The sequence below is a fragment of the Calonectris borealis genome, chromosome 6, assembly GCF_964195595.1.
Source record: "Calonectris borealis chromosome 6, bCalBor7.hap1.2, whole genome shotgun sequence".
Classification (NCBI taxonomy): Eukaryota; Metazoa; Chordata; class Aves; order Procellariiformes; family Procellariidae; genus Calonectris; species Calonectris borealis.
The window spans coordinates 18,487,425-18,503,389 of NC_134317.1; the positions used below are offsets into that span (position 1 = coordinate 18,487,425).

General features: G+C 60.4%; 2 protein-coding genes across 2 annotated transcripts; both read right to left on the reverse strand.

Moving 5' to 3' along the window:
- Positions 1-698: 698 nt before the first annotated feature.
- On the reverse strand, positions 699-4,576 carry LOC142083523 (tubulin alpha-5 chain). Its single transcript, XM_075153039.1, has 4 exons — positions 4,501-4,576; positions 2,616-2,838; positions 1,961-2,109; positions 699-1,751 (listed from the first exon to the last, which is right to left on the reverse strand). Exons 1-4 carry the CDS (start codon positions 4,501-4,503, stop codon positions 780-782), a joined length of 1,347 nt encoding a protein of 448 aa, XP_075009140.1. The 5' UTR covers positions 4,504-4,576; the 3' UTR covers positions 699-779.
- A 1,813-nt stretch (positions 4,577-6,389) lies between these two features.
- On the reverse strand, positions 6,390-10,204 carry LOC142083524 (tubulin alpha-5 chain-like). Its single transcript, XM_075153040.1, has 4 exons — positions 10,141-10,204; positions 7,916-8,138; positions 7,627-7,775; positions 6,390-7,443 (listed from the first exon to the last, which is right to left on the reverse strand). The coding sequence occupies exons 1-4, from the start codon at positions 10,141-10,143 to the stop codon at positions 6,472-6,474; spliced, it is 1,347 nt and encodes a 448-aa protein (XP_075009141.1). The 5' UTR covers positions 10,144-10,204; the 3' UTR covers positions 6,390-6,471.
- Positions 10,205-15,965: the final 5,761 nt, after the last annotated feature.

Below are 15,965 nucleotides of genomic sequence, written 5' to 3' on the forward strand. Positions count from 1 at the left end.
GGGAGGGGCAGCAGCCCTGCTCCAGTGGGGGCGAGCAGAGCCTGGGGACGGCACGTCCACCCTTGGCTGGAGAGGCTCACTGGGACACGCAGCGGCTGAGCTGCCTCAGGGGGGAGGTAAAAAAAAGAGATGCAGACAAGCGGTTTTCACAGGGAGCGTTCCCCTCTTTTAATCCTTTCACCACAACACAGCAGAAAAGCAGCCGCGGGGGTTCATGCCGCGCTGGATGCTCTTGCGGGGTCCACCCGCTGCACCGCAGAGCCAGGCATGCCCCTTGTCCCACACTGTGGGGACAGGGGTGCCAGGCTGCTCCCACTGCTTCAGCCACTCTCCTTCCAGACGAGCCCACCTCCCTCTGGCTGCATGTGGGAAGTCGTCCCAGCAGCTGCGGATTTTTTCCTGCTCAGGCTAAATCTGCTCCCCTGGGCTACAGGATACGACGCGGGGCCATATACCATGGGGCCATATACCACATGAGGAAGCCGTACCCACCCCTGGCTGGAGCAGCAAGCGGGGTGGGATGTGTGCCATGGCCCCGAGGAACGGTCCTGGGGGCTCTCACCTGCGTGGGGAGGAAGCCGGAGCTGGAGCAGAGCGCTGGGAGGAAGCATAGCAGCACCAGCAGCAGAGCTGAAGCACTCACCACACACCTGACCTGGCAAGAAGCCGATATGGCTGGGGGGTTAGTGGGAGACACGGAGGCTCTGAAATGGTTTATTGCAAAGGGTTTCTGCAGGTAACACGGGGAAGGAGCACGGTCCTTTTGGGCAGGGGCTTCTCTACTCCTCGCCCTCCTCTTCGTCCTCGTAGGAGTCCAGGCCCACCTCCTCGTAATCCTTCTCCAGAGCGGCCATGTCTTCCCTCGCCTCGGAGAACTCCCCTTCCTCCATGCCCTCGCCCACGTACCAGTGCACGAAGGCTCGCTTGGCGTACATCAGGTCAAACTTGTGGTCCAGGCGGGCCCAGGCCTCGGCGATGGCCGTGGTGTTGCTCAGCATGCAGACGGCGCGCTGCACCTTGGCCAGGTCTCCCCCCGGCACCACCGTGGGCGGCTGGTAGTTGATGCCCACCTTGAAGCCCGTGGGGCACCAGTCCACAAACTGGATGCTGCGCTTGGTCTTGATGGTGGCGATGGCGGCGTTGACGTCCTTGGGCACCACGTCCCCGCGGTACAGCAGGCAGCAGGCCATGTACTTGCCGTGGCGAGGGTCGCACTTCACCATCTGGTTGGCCGGCTCAAAGCAGGAGTTGGTGATTTCAGCCACCGACAGCTGCTCGTGATAGGCCTTCTCTGCGGAGATGACAGGAGCATAGGTGGCCAGGGGGAAGTGGATGCGAGGGTAGGGCACCAGGTTGGTCTGGAACTCGGTCAGGTCGACGTTCAGGGCCCCGTCAAACCGCAGCGACGCCGTGATGGATGAGACGATCTGGCTGATGAGGCGGTTGAGGTTGGTGTAGGTTGGGCGCTCGATGTCCAGGTTCCTGCGGCAGATGTCATAGATGGCCTCATTGTCCACCATAAAGGCACAGTCCGAGTGCTCCAGGGTGGTGTGGGTGGTGAGGATGGAGTTGTAGGGCTCCACCACAGCTGTGGAAACCTGTGGTGCAGGGTAGATGGAGAACTCTAGCTTGGACTTCTTGCCATAGTCAACGGAGAGTCGCTCCATCAACAGGGAGGTGAATCCGGAGCCAGTGCCACCTCCGAAGCTGTGAAACACGAGGAATCCCTGGAGTCCCGTGCACTGGTCAGCCTGCGGAGAGAGACGCATGAGATTGCTCTGAGATGGATTTCCTTGTGAACATCTGACTCTTCAGAAGTCCTTCAGAACCTAGTCCACCTCTGCCATGAGCAGCTGCAGAGCTCTCCCAGGGTGCAGCAGGGCTTGTGGTGTGCCCTGACCCCCATCAGGATGCTGGAGCCCAGCCCAGGGGGACACGTCCCCCCTCTGCGATCACCTACCAGCTTCCGGATCCTGTCCAGCACTTGGTCAATGATCTCTTTGCCAATGGTGTAGTGCCCGCGGGCGTAGTTGTTGGCAGCATCCTCCTTGCCGGTGATCAGCTGCTCGGGGTGGAAGAGCTGGCGGTAGATTCCAGCCCGAACCTCATCTAGGAGAGAGCAGAGGAGGCTTGAGCCTGGCGCAGGCTGTTGGTTTGAGCCGGCCGCCAAGCAGCCGAACGGGTGCGAGCACCCATCCCTCGCCCTCCTCCTGGCTCCGCCTGCCGGTGACACGGCCAAGGACCCACACGTCAGCAGGGCCACCACCAGCGTCAGGTTTCTCTGGCAGAAGGAGGTGGCTGCCACCTCCCTGCGCAGGAGCTCAGCTTCTCCCACCCATCGGAGGTGCCTGTCCACAGCGTGCAGCGGCACAGCAGGAGCTGCTGTGCCGGCTGGGCTGGTTTCTCCCCGTGCACAGGTGGTAGCAGAGACTTGCAGCACCGCTGCCTCTGACACTTCAGGAACAAAAGCTGGTGCTCAGGTTTCTGGCTTCTCCTGGGGAAAGGAGGGCCCTCAGGTTGAGCCCAGTGCAAGATACTGCCAGCAGACCACGAGCACCAGCCGCTTGCTACCCACCCAGGGGTGCACCCCAAGCCGTGCAAACTCCAGCACTCACCGATCACAGTGGGCTCCAGGTCCACGAAGATGGCCCGTGGGACGTGCTTCCCGGCCCCGGTCTCACAGAAGAAGGTGGTGAAGGAGTCATCCCCTCCGCCAATGGTTTTGTCGCTGGGCATCTGCCCGTCGGGCTGGATGCCGTGCTCCAGGCAGTACAGCTCCCAGCAGGTGTTGCCCATCTGGACGCCGGCCTGGCCGACGTGGACGGAGATGCACTCGCGCTGGGGAGGGGGAGGCAGGGTCAGATCCTGGCACAGCTCTGTCCTGCCACCCCAGGGAGGGCTCTGCCTGGTGCCAGTGCCACACAGCCACCCGCACAGGACCTGCTCCGGCCAGTGGCCCCAGGGAGCACGTTTTCCTTTGAGCGACCTCCTGCATGCCCCTGAGGGGCCTCACATGGCTGTCATTGCCCTCAGCCACGCACAGGCACTGTGCCAGGTTGGGAGCCAGCTCAGGTGTCCCTCCTGCCCAGCCTTTGCTGAGGCCCACCAGCCGCACGGACTCTGACCGGCGCTGTCCTCCAGCAGCGTGGGGAGCAGAGCCTGGCCCAGCTCGCCTGCCCCGGCAGCCTCAGCCCCTTCCCCATGCCACAGCAGCCCGGCAAGGCGCTGAGCTGACGCAGGCACATACTTTACCCATGAGGTGCAGCCAGCATAGGGGAACCCCCCTGCTTGCTGCTCCAGAACCAGGTAAGCACTCAGCCTCCCGGGGCAAGGGGCCTCGGGTATGGAGGGGCAGCAGGTGGCAGCCAGGGGAGGGCTGGCGGTGAAGCCCAGCGGTGAAGCCCAGCGGTGAAGCCCAGCAGTCTCCAAGGCAGCACAGAGGCTCCCTGGGCTACGCAGTCCCAACCCCGTGCTGCAAATCCTGTGTGGGCAGAAGTGCTGGGGAGTGGGCTTTGAGCTGGAGGTGTGCTCTCATCCTGCAGGTGCAGGCCTGCTTTGCTAACCCTGGCATCCCTCCTCCACTAGCCCCAGCATCCTTGGTCCCCTATCCCTGGCATCCCTCCTCCGCTACCCCTAGCATCCCCACTCCCCTGGGCAGAACACCACAAGTCAGCCTGGGGGTCCCCAGGGCTCTTCGCTCCCGTGCTCCCCGACTCTGCAGTGCTCTGAGCAGTGATGGGGACCGTGCCCGGGTCCAGCGCCGGGGGGCGGGGGGGGGCCCAAGGACTCCTGCCTCCTCTGGGAGGGCCGGGGCAGCATCAGCCCGCCGGGATGGAGGGCTGCCCGGGGCAGGGTCCCCGGCAGAGCCCGGTCAATGCTGCGGCGGGCGGGGCGCTGCGCTGCGCCTCCTGGCACGGCCCCGTCCCCCTCACGAGCCCTCCTGGCACGGCTAAATATAGCCCCGGCCCCGGCCCCAGGCGAGGGCAGCGGCGACTGCTCGGTTTGGACAGCGGCCCCGGCCCGCTCCGCCGCTGACAGACCCCCGTGGGACGAGACGGGAGGGACGGGACCCCCACGCCCGCTCCCCGCCGCCAGCCCCGATGGGGCGCCCGCTGCCGCGGGGGGGAGCCCCGCCGAGCGCCCAGCTCTGGCCCCGGTGCCCGGTTGGCGCCTCCACCCCCGGCAGCTGTCCCCGTCCGTCCGCGGCCACCGTTCCCCACCGGTGGGGTCACCCCTCTCCATCCCCAGTGCCCCCCCCGCTGCGACGGCGGGGGGACCCAGGCGCCCCGGGACCGGTGGCGGCGGGGGACGGGGAGACCGGGCAGAAGCGGCGGGGGGGCACGGCTGCCCCCGGGCAGGGGCCGGTGGGGCTGCCCAAGGTCACGGCGGGGAAGGAGAAGGCGCATCGCGGCGGCTCCGCCGTGCCCGGTGCCCCTGAGCGGGTGCCGGGCGCCCTCCCCGCCGCCGTGCCCGCTGTCCCGCCGCCCGGCCCGCACTCACCATACTGCGGCTGGGGGTCCGGGCTCTCCCGGCTGCTCGGTGCGGCGGGGCTCGGCGCGGAGCTGCGGCTGCTGCAATCCCCTCCGCAGCGCCCTCTTATAGGTGGGAGGGGCCTGGTGCCACCACGCCCCCTCATTTGGGCATATTTGCGTGCGGGGCGGGAGTACCCACTTCGGGGGCAGCGGGAGCCTGCCTGGGTCCCTCCCGGCTGCGGAGGGGGCCGGGGCTGCTCTTCCTCCTCTGTCGGGAGGGAAGCCGGGGCATCCAGCCAGGCTGCGGGCAGAAGGTCTAGGCTCCAGACCTCAGGGCTTACAGGCGGTGCTCAGCCACTGGACGGGGGGCCGGGGCGCCGGGGCAGATACAGCAGCCCCTACCCTGCTTTGCCACCAGCTCCCCCGCACTGCAGGTCCCTGGGATCTAGGGACACCCTGAGGCCACCTGGGCCTCTAGAGCAGGAGAAAGGAGGAGAAACACGTTAGAGAAACAGGTCAGGCTCTGGAGACCAGGGTGCCTCCAACCCTCCCTTTGCCATCAGCATTTCGGGAACCCCTGGCCAAGGGCTGCCCTTCCCTCCCGGTGGGGACAGGCAGGCAGGGCCGCACCTGCACAAGACTGCAGATCAGCATGACAAATCTGGGCTGGTGGGGTGGCCCAGCTGCCAAAAAAAGAGTCATTGCAGCCCATTTGCTCTTAATGACTTGTGACGATGCTCAGAGAAGCCCCTCCGTTTGAACCCTGGCTAGCACAGCCTTCCCCACCAGGCCCAGCGCTGGTCGTGCTGCTGAGGGTGCGTGAACGGCCAGCCCGGCTGCTGGCTGGGGGAAAAGCAGAGCCCAGCGCTCCAGCCTTGCACGCTGCGTGCAACAGGGAGAGGGCTCTGTCCTTGCTGCCAGGGCATGGGCTGACACAGCTATCCCTGCCTGCGGGGACGGGGGCTCTCATGCCCAGGAGCATGCCAGGGGACGCTGCTGTGTCCCTCTGCAGAGGGGCGCAGATCAGAGATGCAGGATAACCTTTAAGAAAAAAGGAACAGGACACAATTCCAGCTCCTATGTGTTTTTTGGCAGCAGTCAGGTCTCTCTGAAGACGTGGGGAGGTATCTCTGTAGTGCGATCATAGCAGTGCCCGGCATGAGAGGCAGCGACTCCTGCCCTGGTGCAGCAGCAGGCACTGCTCCATCTGAGCCCGGGCATGGGGAACAGTCCCAGGAGCCCTGCGCAGCGGGACGAGAGCCTGGCCGTGCTCCAGGAATTGGTGCAGCCCGGTGCTGGCTCACGCTTTCCCCCCCCAGCTGACACGGGTGCATGCCGGGAGGAGGAGGGCAGGGGAGGACAGTCCCTGTGGGTCAATATAGCTGGAGCATTAGTGGTAAGCAGGGAGAATTAATCTCTGGACCCAGTGTGCTGGATAATGGATAACAGAAATCTGCTGTTTGCAGCTGGAGTCAGGAGCTGATGTTCAGACTCCTGACTGCTGGGCAGGGCAGGGAGAGGGCTCAGCACAGGACCAGAGCAGAAGACGAGCTAGGGCAAGCAGAGTGGGGCCATGTACCCCAGCGGGATGGCAGAGCAACGGCAGAGCTAGGCAGGGAGCGGGCAGAGGTGCTCCCAGGTGAAGAACCCCATGCCTGAGCTAGGTGCTTCTCCCATCACATCACCAGGACTCCTCCGGATCCCTTTGATGGACATACTTGGGCACTTCCCCAGAGCATGTCATGTGTCCAGACCATAGTCCCCTGGTACGAGGCTTTTATCTATGAGGGGAAGAAGCCAGAGCTGGAGCAGAGCGCTGGGAGGAAGCATAGCAGCACCAGCAGCAGAGCTGAAGCACTCACCACACACCTGACCTGGCAAGAAGCCGATATGGCTGGGGGGTTAGTGGGAGACACGGAGGCTCTGAAATGGTTTATTGCAAAGGGTTTCTGCAGGTAACACAGGGGAAGGAGCACGGTCCTTTTGGGCAGGGGCTTCTCTACTCCTCGCCCTCCTCTTCGTCCTCGTAGGAGTCCAGGCCCACCTCCTCGTAATCCTTCTCCAGAGCGGCCATGTCTTCCCTCGCCTCGGAGAACTCCCCTTCCTCCATGCCCTCGCCCACGTACCAGTGCACGAAGGCTCGCTTGGCGTACATCAGGTCAAACTTGTGGTCCAGGCGGGCCCAGGCCTCGGCGATGGCCGTGGTGTTGCTCAGCATGCAGACGGCGCGCTGCACCTTGGCCAGGTCTCCCCCCGGCACCACCGTGGGCGGCTGGTAGTTGATGCCCACCTTGAAGCCCGTGGGGCACCAGTCCACAAACTGGATGCTGCGCTTGGTCTTGATGGTGGCGATGGCGGCGTTGACGTCCTTGGGCACCACGTCCCCGCGGTACAGCAGGCAGCAGGCCATGTACTTGCCGTGGCGAGGGTCGCACTTCACCATCTGGTTGGCCGGCTCAAAGCAGGAGTTGGTGATTTCAGCCACCGACAGCTGCTCGTGATAAGCTCTCTCGGCTGAAACCACGGGAGCATAGGTGGCCAGGGGGAAGTGGATGCGAGGGTAGGGCACCAGGTTGGTCTGGAACTCGGTCAGGTCGACATTCAGGGCCCCGTCAAACCGCAGCGACGCCGTGATGGATGAGACAACCTGGCTGATGAGTCTGTTCAAGTTGGTGTAGGTTGGACGCTCGATGTCCAGGTTCCTGCGGCAGATGTCATAGATGGCTTCATTGTCCACCATGAAAGCACAGTCTGAATGCTCCAACGTGCTGTGTGTGGTGAGGATGGAGTTGTAGGGCTCCACCACGGCTGTGGAGACCTGTGGTGCAGGGTAGATGGAGAACTCCAGCTTGGACTTCTTGCCATAGTCAACGGAGAGTCTTTCCATCAACAGGGAGGTGAATCCGGAGCCAGTTCCCCCTCCAAAACTACGAAACACGAGAAATCCCTGGAGTCCCGTGCATTGGTCAGCCTGCAGAAAGAGCCAAGTAAGATTCCTCCAAGCACTGACTTTGCTGGAGGGTAGTTTCAAACTTTTGCTTGGGCAGCCACAGATCCCTCCCAGGGCACAGCGGGGCTCACCCCATGCTCCCACCCCCAGCGGGATGCTGGAGCCCAGCCCGGGGGGACACATCCCCCCTCTGCGGTCACCTACCAGCTTTCGAATCCTGTCCAGCACTTGGTCGATGATCTCTTTGCCAATGGTGTAGTGCCCGCGGGCATAGTTGTTGGCAGCATCCTCCTTGCCGGTGATCATCTGTTCAGGGTGGAAGAGCTGGCGGTAGACTCCTCCACGAACCTCATCTAGGAGAGGTTAGCACAATGTCAGAGATTTTCTAACTGGCCCTGGGGAAAGGTGGCAGGAGCCACCCTAGGGACTGTCCCGCAGGGGGTTGTTCCCAGAGATAGTGACATCCGTCACTGCCCAACTGAGGTGCACTCACCGATCACGGTGGGCTCCAGGTCCACGAAGATGGCCCGCGGGACGTGCTTCCCGGCCCCGGTCTCACAGAAGAAGGTCGTGAAGGAGTCATCCCCTCCGCCAATGGTTTTGTCGCTGGGCATCTGCCCGTCGGGCTGGATGCCGTGCTCCAGGCAGTACAGCTCCCAGCAGGTGTTGCCCATCTGGACGCCGGCCTGGCCGACGTGGACGGAGATGCACTCGCGCTGGGGAGGGGGAGGCAGGGTCAGATCCCAGCTGGGATGGCAAATGCAATCGCTGCAGGTGGTGAGGTGCACAGCCCAGGCAGGGCAGCCCAGGCCCTCGGCAGCTTGTGCAAGGCACGCTGCCCTATAGCCTGGGTGCCTTGTGTTCATCCCAGTCTGCTGCCCCCTCCCAAATCTGGTGCTTTGCCTCCCATCGCTGCACTGCCCACCTCAGGAGCCCTGGGACATGGAGACCTATCTGCTGGAGCCAGGGACACCAGGCCAGCACGTTCCCTGGACTGCCCCCACCCATAGCCCTGGAAAGCACCTGGTGAGCACCTTCTCCATTGCCCGAACACCCACTTGGCTTAAGAGCTGGAGCCCCACTGCAGTTGGCACAGCCCATGTTGCTACTCCAACAACAGGGCTGCGGGCTGAGATGACAGAGCGTCGCCCGGGCGCTGGGAGCTGACGGCACCGCGGATGGGTGCCCAGCAAGGGGGGAGATTTGCAGCAGTGAACAGTTGCCTTGCTCTGAGGCTCGGCTTCCCTAAATTAGCTCTGGAGGAGGAGGAAGCGTTAGCTGCACTTCTTAACTGAACTGAAGGGCTGAGGTGGGAGGGTCCCCTAGCTCAGGGCTTCACGGGCAGCCTCAGGTCCCTCAGGGGAAGCGAGGTTGAGGTGGGCTCTGCAGCCTCGCTCCCTCCAGGTAAGGCATTCCAGAGGCTGCAGCCCTTTTGACAAGAACCAAAATATTCACTGCCTCAGCCCTGCTGTTGCCAAGGACTTGGATGCGTCATCAGGCACAACCGAGGCAGAGGAGCATCCAAACCAAACCGGATTTCCAGAGCCATGGGTGCCCCGCTGTGAGTCAGCTGGCAGGAAGCCGGTGGAGCCAGCCATTTTGCGCTCAGGAGCACGGCAGCGATTGCTGTCCGAGGAAGTTGCATGGGTCACAGCAAGTCCTGGCTCTGTGCATCTAGGGTGCTTTCAGTGCTGCATTTCAGAGGCAGCAGTGACAGTAAGGGATGACAGAAAAATAAGCCCTTGATACCTATGGTGAGAGCCAGAAGTCCATCTCCCCACCTTTCCCAAAGCTGAGGTGCAAGGAGCAGCAAAGTGACACCCCCCTTATCCCTCCCAGCAGGTCCATAAAGGTTTTGTAACACAAGGAGCCAACAGTAAGTCCTGAGGAAGCTCCAGGATCCTCAGCAGAAGAGCACAGCAAACACTGACACAGCTGCAAGCACCTCTGGATGGCCCCAAGAAAGAATAAATGAGAAAGGATTCCTCCCTGGCCAAGGACCTTGCGAATCAGAGCGGGGGCAGAGGGTTATGCTGGTCACCGCACTTCATCCCGCCAACATGCAGCAGCCAGGACTGGCTTTGTGGGACCCAGAGCTGACGGTAGGCTGGGCAGAGCCCAGCAGCGCCGGGGACGCAGCAGTGCTGGTCACCAGCCAGCAGACTCTGCCTTCTTCACGGCCAGGTCTGGCTCAGGGAGGACAGCGAGCACGGCCCCGCGGGGGTTGCAGTGGGTGAAGCCACAGCTTGCTCCCGGGGCTCAGTTGGGGGTCTGCAGCGTGGGGGGTTGGCAGATTGGGCGCACTTCCCCCCAGCCGGAGATGTTACTACTGGAGATGGGCAGGAACAGTGGCTATTGAAAGGGAGGAGAGGTGAGAGGGTCAGTCCAAAACGCCAGTCTCCGCACACGGCGGGGTTTGGCTGGTGACCTCCTTGCATCGGACATGTCAGACGGGTGCAAGGGGATGCTCAAAGGAGGGAGGCTGCTGAGTGCCTGGGAGGGAGCAGCTCAGAAAAGGCTGAAGCCAGGCAGAGGCAGGGCAAGCACAGCGGGTACTCCCGTCGGCAGCTGCCCGCACCTCTGGGCTCCCAGGGGAGCCCCCCCGTGACGCTATGGGGGTCGCAGCCTGCTCCGGGGAGAGCCCCGCCGGGGTTCCCCCCACTCCTGGGAGCGCCCCGCGGGACCGGAGGGAGGGGGCAGCCCGGGGCCGGCACTCACCATGATGCCGCCGCCGCACGACCTGCCTCTCCCCGGGCTGCCGCAGCTCCGCACGCCGGGACGGCCGCGCCGCCGCTGCCTTATACCGGGGGCGGCACCGGCGCTCCGGGGCGGGCCGCCCCGCCCGAGACGGTTCCGTGCGTTTGCATAAATTTGCGTGCATTGCGCATATTTGCATACATTTGCATCGATGCGGCTGTGCTGCCCAGCAGCCGGGTGGGTGCATCGTGAAGCCACCGAGGAGCAGCATCCCCCGGGCCCCCCCGCTCCCTGCCTCGCAGGGGCCACGGGAGACCCGGAGGTCATCTCGAGGGAAGGGCAGGGGGGCATAGAGGTTGGTCTCACCACGCTTGCCGGTGGGCTGCTTGCTTAGCAGAGGGGCTTCCGCTGAGGGGCAGGGATGGCAGCTCCTTGCTGGGCGTCCTACTGGTGCAGGGCACCATCCAGGCATTAATGGGGACAGACTTCGGGAGCTGATGAAGGGAAGTCAGCAGAGACCCTGGCTCGGGCCTTCCCTCCTGGTGGGTGGGGTGCTGATGCGATCCCCGGGCGAGCACGCAGCTGGGTGTCTGCCAGCCATCGAAGGCCCCCGAGGAGAATTTCTGGGGAAAACACCGGCAGAGGAAACACTTTAGAGACAAGCACAAGCTTTCCTGGCCTCTTTGGAGGTCAGTGAGGAAAAAGCAGGAAAACTCTGTCCTGTCCTCTGCCACAAGCCCCTCAGGGCTGTGCCCCAGGGCTGCATCTGAAAGCGCTGCCTGCTGATGGGCCCCTCCTTCTCCAGCCTGGCTCTGCTTTACCTCCCTGGTTTTGATCTGATTTTACAAAGCTTTATGAAATGACTGGTGAGGGGATGGGGAGAGCTTGGAGCACCTCGAAGGGGGTTTATTGGAGTCTCTTTGCAATGACTTCGCTGATGTCTGGCTTTGTTACAATGAATAACGTGTCCATCCTTTCCTCCCCCCCTCCAAAATGCTCGCAGCATCCATCGCCATGCAGAACCAGCCCTGCCTCTGCCCGAGCCCTCCGACTTAATGAGTTTTCGCTGAAAGGCGCTGTCATCTCTCAGCTCGCTCTGAAAGTTGAAAGCTGGACCTAAATGATCCACCCACAATGGCCTTTCTTTGTGCCTGAGTCACCTGGAAAGTGTCACCTTCACTGATGAAGACGTGTAAAGTGACTGAAAACAGCGGTACTGCTGTGAAGCCTGTGCCGGTGTCTAAGCAACAGATTTTGAGACCTGCAGAAATGGCTGAGCCAAACAATCAGAGTGGGTTTAATCAAGCTGGTGGAAAAGGTTTTTGTCCACAGAGATGCCCCAGGTTGCGAGTGCTGCCGAACCTGGACAGGATGCTGTGGCGACTAGATAACTCTGGAAATGCCTAAACTCCTCCCCGTGGTATAAATGTCCTTTGAGTGACCTCAGAGATCACTAGATAACACAGAGCATGCTGATGCAGACAGTCTATGAGAGTGAGAGAGTAATTGGTAGCACTGAGGCATCAAAATTTGAGCCCCAGAAGTTAATTGGTGTGAAAAGGAGCGATGGGATCATCTTTCCCAGTGAAAATCTTTGCCAGTGTGCTCGCTGAAATGCATGCTGGATGCCAAGGCATCACTTCTGACTGGGTGTCTCCTAGCACCCTCCTTACTTGCATGGTGCCAATTAATTCTGGGGCGTTTATAGCATGAATGCTTTGCAGCAGTGGTTGGAAGCACAAGCGTCGGAGCGAGGCAGCGAGCAGCATTTCAGGCAGCCGTGCAAGGCTTGCGTGGTTCACTCAACTTTGGAAGATTTGTATGACAATCTGGTGGCACCTCAGGGTGTAAAATGATCTTCTCAGAGAGATGCCTGGATCTGTTTCTACACCATTCTGGTAGAGAGCTGAGGGTGAAATGTCCCTGATTCATCATTGCTGCATGTGCATGCTCACAGGGAAAACAACCATTCAGATGCTGTTATGTTGAACAAGCAGGGCAGCAATGACTGACAAGAGAGCCGTGAATCATTCTGAGCTACGCATCTCCATGTACCTCTGATCTGAAAAGCCCAAACAGATGTCTAAGCTTTTTTGAAATGCTTAAGAACAGCTGGCTAAATCCAGGGAGCACCAATGGGCTGCATCTTGTCAGTGCCTAACTGCTCAGCAGCCTGCCAGATGCCGATAGCAGCAGCCTGCAAGCACTGCAAGGCTGAGCTCGCCCTGGCTGGAAGATTTGTCCCGAGGTGACCCCTCTCTCAGAGATGTTACCCGAATATCCAAGAAGATCCTGCAAATGTTTTCAGGCCACATCAGAAATCACTAGGTTGCAAGAATTGCTCAGAAGACGTTTTGACCATCACTCAGAACAAAATTGGACCCTGCACCAGCACCCAGAGAGGTACAAAAAGCATAGGAAAAACAGACTGAAGATACCCCAGGGGCAGAGCCCTGCGTACCACAGGGGAGACCCCTGCTTGCCACTGCCCACGGAGCCCAGGAGATCAGCCAGCTCTCGGACACCCTTATACGAGGAGGGGAAGACATCACAATGTGTGCAATGCCTCCATCGAGGGCAGACACTTGCCCTAAAAATCTTCATTACAAGTTTATATGAAAGTTTGTTTCTTTTTTTTTTTTTAGTGTCCGATACACTCCTCACCAGAGGAGAGGTGTTGCTCCGGGTACAGGAACCGCTGTCAGCAGAGGTTGCAGTTACCCAAACAAAGCCTCTCAGACAGCTGAAATAAGTAGAAGTCCGCCACACCTAAAAGCACCCAGAGCTGAAACTGGGGAGGAGATGACCCGTTCAGAGTCCAGCCTAGTACACCCCATCCACACCCCAGACGTCCCCCCCTTCGCTGCGGAAGGCCCGTACTATTGTTCCCACTTTCAGACCTCAGCCCCACCCAGGCTGTTCCAGGCAGAGCAAACAGTGTCACAGGGCGCTTTGGGGACACAGCTCTCTTGGGAAAGTAGAAGAGACCACAGCTGTGCTGTGGGTTCAGGGAGGAAGCCCAGTGCCCCCCACTTCAAGCCTGGCTTAGAGGGGTGCAAGGCAAGCACCAGATGATGAGGGGTGCTTCAGGAATGGGGCTCCTGTCCGCGTCTCTAACCACAGCCAGGAGCTTCCCAAAGTGCTTGTGTCCGTGCCTGCCCCGCTTACCCCTCATCCCCCTCCATCCTCGCACAGTTGCTCTGCCCATAATCCTCTTAGCAGCGTGGTTCAGCGGGGAGGTGGAGGAGCCGGGATATGCCTCCAGCCCGTCAGTGTCCTGGGCAGTTTGCTCTCCAGCAACCAGGCTGCACTGGATGATGCGGCAGCACCCTAAGGCCAGGAGCAACCAGGCAGGAGGGAGCTCCTTCAGCTCACACGGCTCCCAGGGCCCCGTAAGGCCAAGCACTGCCTCCTGCTTGGCCGAGGACTCGGGCAGCAAACCCAGCTGCTGGGCTGGTGAGCCCGGAGAACCAGCGATGTTCTGCTGCAGGGTGAGTCGTGACAACAACCTTCTCAAAGCAGAAAGGCAGCTCTGCGTTAACATAGGGCGGACAACATTGGCTGGTGAAACTAATGAGTCTGTTGAAACCAATGAGTCTGTTGAAAGCATGGAGCTTTGACTGCATCTTGTAGCTGTTGTGAGTTCACGCAAGTCCCGTGTGATGCTAGCTGCTCAGCAGTATCCCAGCGAGGTGTGCAGGGTGCCTAAAGCACAGCTTGCTCCCGATGATGGCCCAGCAATGCACGTCCGATTGCTGCTGCAGTTCTAGCATGACAGCATTTGGGACACACTTTGCCACACAGACATGTTCTAGCACAGCATGGAGATGGGCAGGAAATGCTCCCTTTGTGATTCCTTTAGATATGCTTGCCTTGTTAAGGTCAGAAAGGGCCCTCTGAGCACCTCATCCTTCGTCTGGAGTAGATGGAGATGATCCAGAGATGAGAAGGGTGACTGGAAGGCTAGATGCCATGGTCTGCAATGAAAGGTTGAAAGAATGGGGACTATCTAGAAGCAGAGACTCAATAAAGGCCTTAAAATATATTCAAGACAGATGCAGATAGGAAGGGGATTAACTCTTTTGCATGCTCAGGGCAAGAAGATGCAAGTTAAGACATACTACCAGTAAGGGTAGTGAAGTGTGATTGTCTCAGGGTCAAGGGATCTTCATCAGTGGAAGTCTTTAATAACCCAAGTGTGGCATTTACTGATGGGATGCAGAGCACAGTGATCTGACAGAAGTCCTCTCTGCTGGAGCTGAGCAACAGCAGCGTAATTGCTGGTTCAGATAAAATGAAGTCAATTGTGCAACGCCTGCTGCATTGCCCGAAGCGTGTGCCGCGTTACAGGAACAATAAAGCTAATTCCAGATCTCGCTACAGTCCTACGCCCTGAATCACCGGGCAGTGGCAAGAGCGGGGAGGCACTCCCAGGGACGCAGGCAGCCCCGAATGCATTCCGAGCCCCAACCTGCAAGGCTAAGAGGGACCGGCGGACGAGTTGGGACTAGCTCTTTTTCGGGTGCAGCAGCCCTGGGTGAGCAGCCTCCCTGGCTCAGAGTCAGCCTCCCTGGCTGCCAGTGTCACTCGCCTTTCTTCACGTCCTGGGAAAAGCAGCTACACACCCACGGGAGCAAAATAAAACCACAGCTGGCTAATTGCAGTGACTTCATGTCAGGGCTCTGAGCATGCCTGGTTTGAACAAGCTGCCTCCAGGCAGGTGATGGAGGGGCTGAACCTGCTGAGGTGTCCCTGTGCTCACAGCTCTCGGAGTTGGTGGTGGCACGAGAAGCGTAGGAATAGCTGGAAACAGAAATGCAATGAATTCTGCATGGGCGGGTGATGGTAGAGCTCCTGGAGAGGCACAGGTTACCCCGTCAGGCTGGAGGGGCTCTGCGAGCTCCAGGCAGGACCGTAGGCACGCTGATGAGTCAGTCGCTGTCTCCGGCCCTTTAGGCCTTCCCGTCTTACAAGTTCTCAGGAATTGCAACAAAGCTGTGGTTAGCTCTGTTGCAATGCTGCAGAGCGTGCTTGTGTGAGCTGGCAGCGATGGGGCAAGAAGCAGCGATCGCCTCCCCGCTCCCAGGAGCGCACGCCTCGTCTGCGGGACTGTGGCTGAGCCCCCGGCCTCCGGGCACAGAGGGGACACGGCAGATTCACGCTGGGCAGCTCTGCAGGGGCACCCGCTCCTCTGAGGTAGAGAAACCACTACCAGGTGGGCAAGTCCAGCCTCCCCTGGGAAAGCAAACAATTCCTGGCGCAGGAGCATCTCGCCAGCAGCTTTTCTCTGCCCCGGTCTTTGGGGAGCAGTTGGGTTTCCGATGGCTGGACAGATGTGTGCAAGGGGGTTTTTTTGCACGTGGAAGTGGGTTGTATATAATGCAAACAGCTTGCTGGCGCGAGGGCACACTGAGAGCAGAGCTTGGCCTGGAGAAACTAGCCCGGAGTCTTGGGGATTGCCGTAGAGTTGTTAAAAGCGGAAAAGAGGCGCTGGCGGCTGGCCAAGCGCTGGTGGATATCAGAGGGAAACGGTTAATGAGATAAAAGATGCATTTAATAACCCAGCCGAGCAATGGCTCCCAGGGTGCTCCTGCCCGGAGCTGTTTGTGTGCGGAGAGAGTGCGGTATGCGAAACCAGGGCTGTCCTCCCTGCTCCTCCCAGAGCCCTGGGCGTGGCCTCAGGTCACTGGGCTGAGAGCTTGCGTTCAATGGTCATCCTGAGGATGCCTGGCTCGAACACATATCTGAGAGCTTCCTAGCAGAGTGTTAAGTCAGATGATGGGGGCTGTACATGTAAAACAACAGCTATTTGGCAGGATTTCCCTGTTGTAAGGACTCAGGAGCCC

Bases quoted from the DNA above. Each gene is read 5' to 3' on its own strand.
- LOC142083523 (XM_075153039.1), bottom strand. The intron at 2,110-2,615 runs GTGAGTGCTGGA...GCTCTCTCCTAG, and splicing joins CCTGGAGCCCACTGTGATCG to ATGAGGTTCGGGCTGGAATC. The intron at 1,752-1,960 runs GTAGGTGATCGC...CTCTCTCCGCAG, and splicing joins TGGACAGGATCCGGAAGCTG to GCTGACCAGTGCACGGGACT.
- LOC142083524 (XM_075153040.1), bottom strand. The intron at 7,776-7,915 runs GTGAGTGCACCT...AACCTCTCCTAG, and splicing joins CCTGGAGCCCACCGTGATCG to ATGAGGTTCGTGGAGGAGTC. The intron at 7,444-7,626 runs GTAGGTGACCGC...CTCTTTCTGCAG, and splicing joins TGGACAGGATTCGAAAGCTG to GCTGACCAATGCACGGGACT.